The sequence below is a fragment of the Zeus faber genome (genome assembly GCF_960531495.2).
Source record: "Zeus faber genome assembly, chromosome: 1".
Taxonomy (NCBI): domain Eukaryota; kingdom Metazoa; phylum Chordata; class Actinopteri; order Zeiformes; family Zeidae; genus Zeus; species Zeus faber.
Window position 1 is genome coordinate 2,879,447 of NC_137193.1, and position 12,500 is coordinate 2,891,946.

General features: G+C 32.3%; 1 protein-coding gene across 1 annotated transcript in view; it reads right to left on the bottom strand.

The window, feature by feature from the left end:
• Positions 1–11,118, bottom strand: part of LOC307241571 (cell adhesion molecule CEACAM20-like) — a 28,922-nt gene extending 17,804 nt beyond the window's left edge. Inside the window, exons 1-4 of the mRNA XM_080015737.1 lie at positions 11,060–11,118; positions 10,542–10,874; positions 4,312–4,475; positions 3,907–4,033 (exon numbers count right to left, since the gene is read on the bottom strand). Of these exons, the coding sequence (XP_079871863.1) occupies positions 3,907–4,033; positions 4,312–4,475; positions 10,542–10,874; positions 11,060–11,099 (664 nt within the window). The 5' untranslated portion in view covers positions 11,100–11,118. The remainder of the gene's footprint in view (positions 1–3,906; positions 4,034–4,311; positions 4,476–10,541; positions 10,875–11,059) is intronic.
• Positions 11,119–12,500: the final 1,382 nt, after the last annotated feature.

A 12,500-nucleotide genomic window follows, 5' to 3' on the forward strand; every position in this document is an offset into this window, starting at 1 on the left:
TTATATTTATATAGTTATATAGTTATATTGTTGTATAGTTATGTTGTATTTATACCGTTTTATAGTTATATGGTTATATAGTTATATAGTTATATTTATATAGTTATATAGTTATATTTATATAGTTATATAGTTATATTTATACAGTTTTATAGTTATATATTTGTATTTTTATAGTTATATAGTTATATTCATCTGGTTATATAGTTATATAGTTGTATTTATATAGTTATATAGTTATATTTATACAGTTTTATAGTTATATATTTGTATTTTTATAGTTATATAGTTATATAGTTAAATAGTTGTATTTATATAGTTATATAGTTATATTTATCTGGTTATATAGTTATATAGTTATATAATTATATTTATACAGTTATATAGTTATATAGTTATATAGTTATATTTATATAGTTATATAGTTATATTTATATAGTTATATTTATATAGTTATATTTATATAGTTATATTGTTATATTGTTATATTGTTATATAGTTATATTGTTATATAGTTATATAGTTATAATTATACAGTTTTATAGTTATATAGTTATATAGTTATATTTATATAGTTATAAAGTTATATTTATACAGTTATATAGTTATATAGTTGTATTTATAAAGTTTTATAGTTATATTTATCTGGTTATATAGTTATATAGTTATATAGTTGTATTTATATAGTTATATAGTTATATAGTTATATAGTTATAGTTATATAGTTATATAGTTGTATTTATATAGTTATATAGTTATATAGTTATATTTATACAGTTTTATAGTTATATAGTTATATCATTATATTTATATAGTTATATAGTTATATTTATACAGTTATATAGTTATATAGTTATATAGTTGTATTTATATATTTATAAAGTTATATTTATCTGGTTATATAGTTATACAGTTATATAGTTATATAGTTATATCGTTATATTTATATAGTTATATTGTTATATTGTTATATAGTTATATAGTTATATTGTTATTTTTATATAGTTATATAGTTATATTTATATATTTATATAGTTATATTAATATATAGTTCCAAGTTAAAGTTATATAGTTATATTTATACAGTTTTATAGTTATATAGTTATATAGTTATATAGTTATTTTTATATAGTTATATAGTTATATAGTTATATTGTTGTATAGTTATATAGTTATATTTATATAGTTATATAGTTATATTGTTGTATAGTTATGTTGTATTTATACCGTTTTATAGTTATATGGTTATATAGTTATATAGTTATATTTATATAGTTATATAGTTATATTTATATAGTTATATAGTTATATTTATACAGTTTTATAGTTATATATTTGTATTTTTATAGTTATATAGTTATATTCATCTGGTTATATAGTTATATAGTTGTATTTATATAGTTATATAGTTATATTTATACAGTTTTATAGTTATATATTTGTATTTTTATAGTTATATAGTTATATAGTTAAATAGTTGTATTTATATAGTTATATAGTTATATTTATCTGGTTATATAGTTATATAGTTATATAATTATATTTATACAGTTATATAGTTATATAGTTATATTTATATAGTTATATAGTTATATTTATATAGTTATATTTATATAGTTATATTTATATAGTTATATTGTTATATTGTTATATTGTTATATAGTTATATTGTTATATAGTTATATTTATATAGTTATATAATTATATAGTTATTTTTATATAGTTATATAGTTATATTGTTATATAGTTATATAGTTATATTTATATAGTTATATAGTTATATAGTTATTTTTATATAGTTATATAGTTATATTGTTATATAGTTATATAGTTATATTTATATAGTTATGTAGTTATACAGTTATATAGTTATATAGTTATATTTATACAGTTATATAGTTATATAGTTATATAGTTATATAGTTATATAGTTATATTTATATAGTTATATTTATATAGTTATATTGTTATATTGTTATATAGTTATATTTATATAGTTATATAGTTATATTTATATAGTTATATAGTTATATAGTTATATAGTTATTTTTATATAGTTATATAGTTATATTGTTATATAGTTATATAGTTATATTTATACAGTTATATAGTTATATAGTTATATTTATATAGTTATATAGTTATATTTATACAGTTATATAGTTATATTTATATAGTTATATAGTTATATTTATACAGTTATATACTTATATAGTTATATAGTTGTATTTATATAGTTATATAGTTATATTTATCTGGTTATATAGTTATATAGTTATATACTTTTATAGTTGTATTTATATAGTTATATAGTTATATTTATCTGGTTATATAGTTATATAGTTATATAGTTATATTTATACAGTTATATAGTTATATAGTTATATAGTTATATTAATATAATTATATAGTTATATAGTTATATAGTTATATAGTTATATTAATATATTAATATATTTATATAGTTATATTTATATAGTTATATAGTTATATAGTTATATTTATATAGTTTTATTGTTATATAGTTATATAGTTATATAGTTATATTGTTATATATTTATGTAGTTATATAGTTATATTTATATAGTTATATTGTTTTATAGTTATATAGTTATATTGTTATATATTTATATAGTTATATAGTTATATTTATATAGTTATATTGTTTTATAGTTATATAGTTATATTTTTTGCTTTCACAACAGAGAGCAAAATAAAACACTGAATATCAAATTCATATGAATATAATAAAATGTAAATTACATAAATATTGAATATCACATTTCATATTAAACTCATAACCATATAAAAAGCAGGTGCAATAAAGCATTTGGAAAAGAGCCTTGGAGCCCTCAGGTTGATCATTGACTTTCATTGCGTTTGGTTTTGCCATGCGAGAGTCGCTGTGTCAACAGTGCGGGTGGTGTCAACAGTGTGGGTGGGGTGGTCCGCCACCAAAACCACCACCGCTCCGAGGCTTTAAATTCACCCCCCTGCCGCGGTCCTAGGGGCGCGGCATATGGCACAAATATCATATCCCGATGTTTGTCAGGTGTTTTTTTTCACGTGGGTTTTTAAGAATATTTTTCTGGACAGTTCAACTGAACCAACTTCACTTTTTAAAAAGAACATACGAGGCAAGAAAAACCTAAAAGAGGAAAGAAACCCCCTGCTGTTTGCTGTCATTGACTGGCACGCCTCCAAGGAAGGCGTGTACAACGGCTTCATTTGACGGCTCCTTTGTCAACTATCAACAGCTGTAAATACTTTGGGTGCAATATTTCATGTTGTTTTTTGTTATTATTTTTGTTTTTTCACCTCAGATGCATTTTAAATCGGATTTTTAAAAATGTGGCTCCAGCTCGATCTGCGAGCTCCGCCTTGAATATAATAAATTTTCCTGGTATTTAAAGTTGGCCACCACGCCTGGCCCTACAGGTTATTACCAAAGTGGGATGTTTGTGAATGGTATTGAACAAATATGTAGTAGGATGACAGTAATACTCATTTAAAAAAAAAAGTAAAGTATCAAACTTGGCCGGAGCCTCAGTACGTATGACCAACACAACCTCCAAACACAACAAATCACAACACATCATAGTTAGAATATATACACTACACTACACTACATACAATTTAGTACACACTACATACTATGTAGTACACACTACATACTATTTAGTGCACACTATATACTATTTAGTGCACACTACATATGATTTAGTACACACGCTGCATACTATTTAGAACACATAGTGCATACTAGAATACTATTAAGTACACACTAGCATACAATTAAGCACACCAAAGTAGTGTTTAGTACATCTGAAACCATAGTATGTGAATAGTACCAGGATGCCCCAGAAGGGTCTGTGGGCAGTGCGTGGCGGCGGCCGCAGTACTCACAGCTGACCGAGAGGTTGAAGGGGGCGCTCTTCTCCGACTCCAGCTTGTTGCCGGCGGTGCAGCGGATGGGGCCGAGCAGCTCGGACCGCAGGACGCCGGAGATGCTCAGCGCGCTGTACAGGTCCCCCTGGAGGGGGCGTGGCGGGATGAGCCATTTTAAATGGTGGCGGAATGAACCATTTGAAATCGGAATCAAATACAAATAAACATTCATGTTCGCTACTTAACTTAATGGATGAACAAATAAAACGAGTTAAGTTAAAATAAATAATGTAGTAAATAAAAGGGTACGATGCACGTCAACGTTACATAAAACTAATGAAACGGGTCGAGCAAAAGTAAATAATGTGGTGAATAAAAGGGTACGATGCACGTCACGTAACATAAAACCCCCAAAACACTCACTTCCTTGATGGTGCGCCGCTTGCCATCGGCCACCAGGGGCGCCGTCCCGTTGGTCCAGGTGAACTTCAGGAAGGATCCTCGGGCAGTGCAGTTGAGGACCACCGTGCTGTTCAGCTCCACCGCCTCCATCATGTTGGGGCGGATCTCCACTTTGGACACAGGCTCTGGAGATGTGGAGCAAGGGTTAGGGGTTCCATTCCCTGGAGCAAGGCACCGACACTGCCGGGGTTGGGGGTTCTATTCCCTAGAGCAAGGCACCAACACTGCCAGGGTCGGGGATTCTATTCCCTAGAGCAAGGCACCAACACTCCCACCAAAAACATGCACACATCACCATCGTCTGACCAGCGATAGACACTTGGTACCAGGTCCCCGGCCACTGCTGCCGGCTGCCCCCGGAATTGTGACACATACTGTAATTCCTTCCATAACGTGTTTTTATTGGCTTTGAAACGTACGACATTTCGGCTACATTACGTCATTTAGTTGGTACTTTTATTCAAAGCCATTTCCAAATATATCTTTCCATATGTTCAAATAGAGGTAAAGTAGTTATGCATATAAAATACATATTGATGTCATGAGCTGCAGAAAGATGCACGTCGTTTTGATGGTCTATTCCCACGTGACTTGAACGCAGCATCTGTAAGAGTAACAGCGGCAGAGATTCCACCATGGAATCTAGCGTATGATAAAAATCAGCTAAACATAAGTAGGACATCGGGATTTCGGAGGATTCTTCTTCTGTGTTTGTGTAAACAAACACGCATTCAAACACAACGGGCAATTATTAAGGTCAGAAAAATGATCTAGGTCATGTCCATATATTGTACGATAAGTCGATATAGTAATTATTGTGACAGGCCTATCGACAGTATATACATGCATTATAAAACTTGATTCTGTTTGTGATTACTTCACACTAAGACAGGGACCGACAATCAACGGGGCAACCGCCCCAGTTGCCTGGGCCAAGCCATTGGCAAAAACTCCTGCAGGCTGGTTGCCACATTGTCAACCAGAATGGTATACCTCCATATGTTTAAAAAAAAAAAAAAATATATATATATATATATATATATCTATTCATCTCACTCAATTATAAAATGATTAAGTCGGCAACCATTTTTCCAATGTTGGCAACCAACAGCTGATGCATGTTTGCCAACTTGGCAACCACTTCAAAAAAGTAGTGTCAGGCGTACAGCTGAGAGCTTTGGAAATATGATTGTGTCGGAAATGTGAAGAAATTAGGGTAAGAGTGAGGGTGATTAAGAATAAGCTTTAAAAACCTGAAGAGACATTAACCAAGTGTTGTTGTTTACAATTTTGGAGTTTCAACGGGCAGTTAAGCGGACGCCTGCAGGTGCTGTCAGCAGCACGACTTGCTCAACTGGTTTGGACCCGTTTTAATCACAGACTAACTCTGCATCTGAATTTCAGAGCGTTTGGATTAGAAGCGAGACAAGAGAAGGAGTGTGTGAACCAGAGAGAGGGAAGGAGTGGTAACCTGTTCTGAGAGGAGGAGAGAAGAGAGGAGGATGAAACAATGAAGGAATGAATGAATAAACGTACAAACCTAACAATTAGCATTCGCCCTGACGAAAAAGCTGTCAAACAAACTATCAAACAGACAAGCTATCAAACAAACCATCAGACAAACAAACTATCAAACGAACAAACTATCAAACGAACAAACTATCAAAGGAACAAACTATCAAAGGAACAAAATATCAAACAAACAAACAAACTATCAAACAAACTATCAAACAAACAAACTATCAAACAAACAAACTAGAAAAACAAACTATCAAACAAACAAACTAGAAAAACAAACTATCAAACAAACAAACTATCAAACAAACTATAAAACAAAATATCAAACAAACTATCAAACAAACTATCAAACAAACAAACTATCAAACAAAATATCAAACAAACAAACTATCAAACAAACAAACTATCAAACAAACTATAAAACAAAATATCAAACAAACAAACTATCACACAAACGATCAAACAAACTATCAAACAAACTATCAAAAAAACTATCAAATAAAAAACTATCAAACAAACAAACTATCAAACAAACTATCAAAAAACTATCAAACAAAAAAACTATAAAACAAACTATCAAACAAACTATCAAACAAACTATCAAACAGACAAACTATAAAACAAACTATCAAACACACAGCAGACTGTGCCACTTCCCTGGCCACTGCTGCTGGCTGCCCCCCCTGAGGAAGGGGACACATACTGTAATTCCTTCCAAACGTGTTTTTATTGGCTTTGAAACATACGGCATTTCGGCTACATTACGTCATTTAGTTGGTACAAAGGAACAAACAAACAAACTGTCAAACAAACAAACTATCACACAAACTATCAAACAAACTATCAAACAAACAAACTACCACACAAACTATTAAACAAACAAAATATCACACAAACTATCAAACAAACTATCAAACAAATAAAGTATCAAGCAAACTATCAAACAAACTATCTATCACACAAACTATCAAACAAAAGAACAATCACACAAACTATCAAACAAACTATCAAACAAACAAATTTTCACACAAACTATGAAACAAACTATGAAACAAACAAACTATCACACAAACTATCAAACAAACTATGAAACAAACAAACTATCACACAAACTATTAAACAAACAAACTATCACACAAACTATCAAAAAAACTATCAAACAAACAAAATACCACACAAACTATTAAACAAACAAAATATCACACAAACTATCAAACAAACTATCAAACAAATAAAGTATCAAGCAAACTATCAAACAAACAAACTATCACACAAACTATCAAACAAACTATCAAACAAACAAACTACCACACAAACTATTAAACAAACAAAATATCACACAAACTATCAAACAAACTATCAAACAAATAAAGTATCAAGCAAACTATCAAACAAACAAACTATCCAGCAAACCAACTATCAAACAAACAAACTATCCAGCAAACCAACTATCAAACAAACAAACTATCAAACAAACAAACTATCAAACAAACAAACTATCCAGCAAACCAACTATCAAACAAACAAACTATCAAACAAACAAACTATCAAACAAACAAACTATCAAACAAACAAACTATCCAGCAAACCAACTATCAAACAAACAAACTATCAAACAAACTATCAAACAAACAAATGGCCAAACAAACTATCAAAGGAATAAACTATCAAACAAACAAACAAACTATTAAACAAACAAACAAACGAACAGACTATCAAACAAACAAACTATAAAACAAACTATCAAAGGAATAAACTGTCAAACAAACAAACAAACTATCAAACAAACAAACAAACAAACAAACAGACTACCAAACAAACAAACAAACAAACAAACAAACTATCAAACAAACAAACAAACAAACAAACAGACTACCAAACAGACAAACTATCAAACAAACAAACAAACAAACTGTCAAACAAACAACTATCAAACCAACTATCAAATAAACGATCAAAGGAACAAACTATCAAACAAACAACTATAAAACAAACTATCAAACAAACTATAAAACAAATTATCAGACAGACAAACTATCAAACAAACAAACAAACAAACTGTCAAACCAACTATCAAACAAAGAAACTATCAAAGAAATTATCAAACAAACAAACTATCAAACAAACAAAGAAACTATCAAACAAAGAAACTATCAAAGAAATTATCAAACAAACAAACTATCAAACAAACAAACAAACTATCAAACAGACAAACTATCCAGCAAACAAACTATCAAACAATCAAACAAACTATCAAACCAACTATCAAATAAACGATCAAACGAACAAACTATCAAAGGAACAAACTATCAAACAAACAAACTATAAAACAAATTATCAAACAGACAAACTATCAAACAAACAAACAAACAAACAAACAACAAACTATCAAACTAACTATCAAACAAACTATCAAACAAACTATCAAACAAACAAACAAACTGTCAAAGGAACAAACTATCAAACAAACAAACAAACTGTCAAAGGAACAAACTATCAAACAAACAAACCATCAAACAAACTATCAAACAAACAAACAAACAAACCATCAAACAAACTATCAAACAAACTATCAAACAAACAAACCATCAAACACTCAAACTATCAAACTATCAAACAACTAAATAAACTGACTGAGTAACAAGTAAACAACATGAGCAGGGGTGGAGAAAGTTGCTCATTGGACAGTTGAGGGGTTGTACCGGTTCTACTCCCAGTGTCCACCAGCAGCAGACTCTGCCACTTCTATGGTTCTGTGGTACGGTGGCACAGTGCATTGCACTGCTGCCTCACAGCAAGAAGTTGTTCGATTCCTGCCTGCGGTTGTGTTCAGGTGGCACCGTGCTCCGGTGGGTTATCTCCCGATGAGGGTCCTTTCTGTGTGGAGTTTGCATGTTCTCCACGTGCTCACATGGGGTTTCCGCCATGTAACATCAGTAAGGACCCCCACCCAAAACATGTACACATCATCGCCTGACCAGCAATGGACATATGGAACCAGGTCCACGGGCGCCGTTGAATGCTGCTAACTGCTCCTGGTTAACCTGCCCCCAGGATGGGTTAAATGCAGAGGAGCCATTTCACCAGCACCATCCAAAGCATGTGTGTGTATGCATGCGTTGTAGTGTGGTGTGCCGTGTGATGATTAAAGATTCTTATTCTTCTACTCCCAGTGTCCACCAGTAGCAGACTGTGGTTGTACGGGTTCTACTACCAGTGTACACCACTAACATTTTAATCTCACCTTTATTTAGTTCTTGGGATTAATTGGGATTCATTCATTAATTTTCAATGATGCCGAGATTACATCAGGCAGAAAAAAATTACAAAACAGTAAGTGAAAACTAGTCAAGAAGACACTAAGTACACCAACGTCAACATTGGTCAACAGACTGTGGTTGTACTCAGGGGCGTGTCCGGGACATTCCAGAATGGCGACACACCTTCAAAGCATCTAACCGTCACCTCTGCTCATTCTTGTCCTGCCAGCGAGGTCAGGTTCTTACACTGGTCCAGGTTCATGTTGCTGGTTTTGGAGGACAGACTATTTACTTTGCGCGGCACACTTGTTACCGTTACACTATCCCACTAAACACATCAGAAACATGCAGAACGCTTTATGACCGTTATAACGATTCATTATGGTTAGTGATGTATGACTTGCAAACGACTTGTCCAAAGTGAACAAATCATTGAAATGACTCTGGAGTCGGGAGTCACTCTGTGAAAGGAGCGACTCGACTCAAAAGCTGACAAATAATACATCCAAGAAAAAAGAAAAAGCGTCAAAACTTTTGTCAATAATTCATATCGAATGTGACTGATTCACACTTTCTGGAAGAGCAGACGCAGGTTTTGCCGTGAGCCTATTCGCGCCTTTTTCCTCAACCCCCCCCCCCCCCCCCCCCATCGTCCGGACGTGGACAGCTTTGGCGCTGCTGTGCGTCCCGCAGAAAGGTGCACAACCCGGTGGACGCTACCACCAGACGCAGAGGAGCCAGGGCCGCGAAAACGGAGCCAAGCACAAAACTGACCTTGGAAATGTGGGCCCTCCCGTGAAACACGAGCTCACATTGACACGCCAAACCTGATTTTGACTCCCTCCCTCCTCTCTTCTTACACTTACCAAACAAACATCCCGAGTCTTTCTTTCTGCCTAAACAACATCTCCCGGCGAAGTTCACGCTTTTATTTTGGCGCGGCCCTGAGGTCACACCGGTACGCAAGAAAAAAAAAAAAAAACACGCAACAACGCACAACTCACGAATACACGGGCGTGATTAAAAAAAAGCGAACACAGCACTACCACACACACCTGCGGTAACTTGAAGTCGGTCCCTGTTGTTGCTATGACACACACACACACACACGCATGTCAACTACTCCACGCACACTGTCAACACACAGCACACACCCTCCCTCCCCCGCTCTAGTAAAAACAGCCGCACCCTACATACCGCACCTGTACTGCCAAGAAAAAAAGAAACCTTTTTATTTCAGGTTCATCAACTCAATACATGTTCAAATATTTTTCCAACATGAAAATACTCGAGAATAATGTAAAAATAACCCCCGAAAAAACCCCAAAACGATTTTATAAACATAACTGAACGTCATAAATACATCTTTCAAATCCTATTTCAAAGTGAACGGCGGTGAAGCGAGCCGCTCACCCAGCACCCGGAGCCGCGTCTCCCCGGTCTTCGTGCCCGCCAGGTTGTTGACCATGATGACGGAGTAGTCCCCGTTGTCCGCCGCCGTCAGGGGGCCCAGGGTCAGCACCCCGCTGGTCTTGTTGAGCCACACCCGGCCCACGTAGTCCTCGTCTACCTTCTCCACGCCGGAGGCGATGGTCACCACGGGCACCAGGTCCCCGCCCCCGTTGAAGGACCAGGTGATGGTGAGGAAGGTCTCCGACGGGCCCACCACCGTCTGGAACGTCACGTTACGCCCCAGGACGGCGTCCACGGGGCCGTCCGGGAGGGCGTCCTGGGCCCGGAGCCAACCTGCGGGCGCACGGGCTCCGGTTGGCGTTATTTTGACGGACAGACGCGCCGCAGAGACCATCCCATAATAGCATCGTATAGACAGACATTTCATAATAGCACGGTATAGACAGCATGACAGAGGCAGGCATCCATATTAGCACGCTATAGACAGACATCCCATAATAGCAGGGCAGAGCGCTCACCGGCGCAGAGCAGCAGCAGCAGCACCTGTCTCACGTCCATCTCGAGCGTCGACGCAGCGCAAGTGACGCGTCCGCGGCGCGAGGACACGCACCTGGCGCCGCGCGGGGACCACGCCCCCTGCCCCGCCCGGCGGCTGGGCGTGACGTCACTGGCTCGGTCGCGGGAGGGAGTTGAAGGAAAAGAAGGAATGGACGTCACTACAACCTGCACAGCATGATGACGACATGACAAAAAATAAAGAAATAGAATAATAATGAAAACGACAATATCATCATCATCATCATAAAATAATAATAATAACAATAATAATAATAATAATAGTATAGTTGTTATTATTAATAATAATAGTAATAATAATAGTAATAATAATATGATAATAATAATAATAATAATAATAATATAATAATAATAATAATAATATAATATAATATGATAATAATACTAATAATAATAATAATAATAATATGATAATAATAATAATAGTAATAATAATAATAATAATAATAATATAATAATAATAATAATAATAATAATAATAATAATGATAATAATAATAATAATAATATATTTTTGAAGGATTCTGATCATAAAATAAGGGTAAAACCTTTTAAAAAGAATAAATTACAGTATATTTTAATATTGTCGTTGTTTTGTAAAATGCTTAGCGCTGCTCTTCTGCCCCCTAGTGGCCGTTTACAGTCAATACATTTAAACATTTCAGTGGTTGAACAGCGTCAATGCAGCTGTTCAACGCTGTGCTGAAATAATGGAGCAATAATAATGATCATTATGATAGAAATACTAATATTATTATTAATAATCATAAAAATAACAATAATAACAATAATAATAATAATAATATAATAACAATAATAATAATAATAATAACAATAATAACAATAACAATAATATAATAATAATAATAATAATAATAATAATAATAATAATAATATAATAATATAATAATAACAATAATAATAATAATAATAATAATAATAATAATATAATAATAATAATAATAATAATAATAATAATATAATAACAATAATAATAATAATAACAATAATAACAATAACAATAATATAATAATAATAATAATAATAATAATAATAATAATAATAATAATAATATAGTAATAATGTAATAATAACAATAATAATAAAAATAATAATAATAATAATAATAATAATAATATAATAATAATAATAATAATAATAATATAATAATAATAATAATAATAGTCATTATTATTATTACTATTATTATTATTATTATTATCATCATAACTATAATTTGAAAAATATTTATGATAATAATAATAATAATAATAATAATAATAATAATAATAATAATAATGATAATAATAATAATAATAATAATAATAATAATAATGATGATACTATTACTACTACTATTAATGATAATAACAATTATGATAAT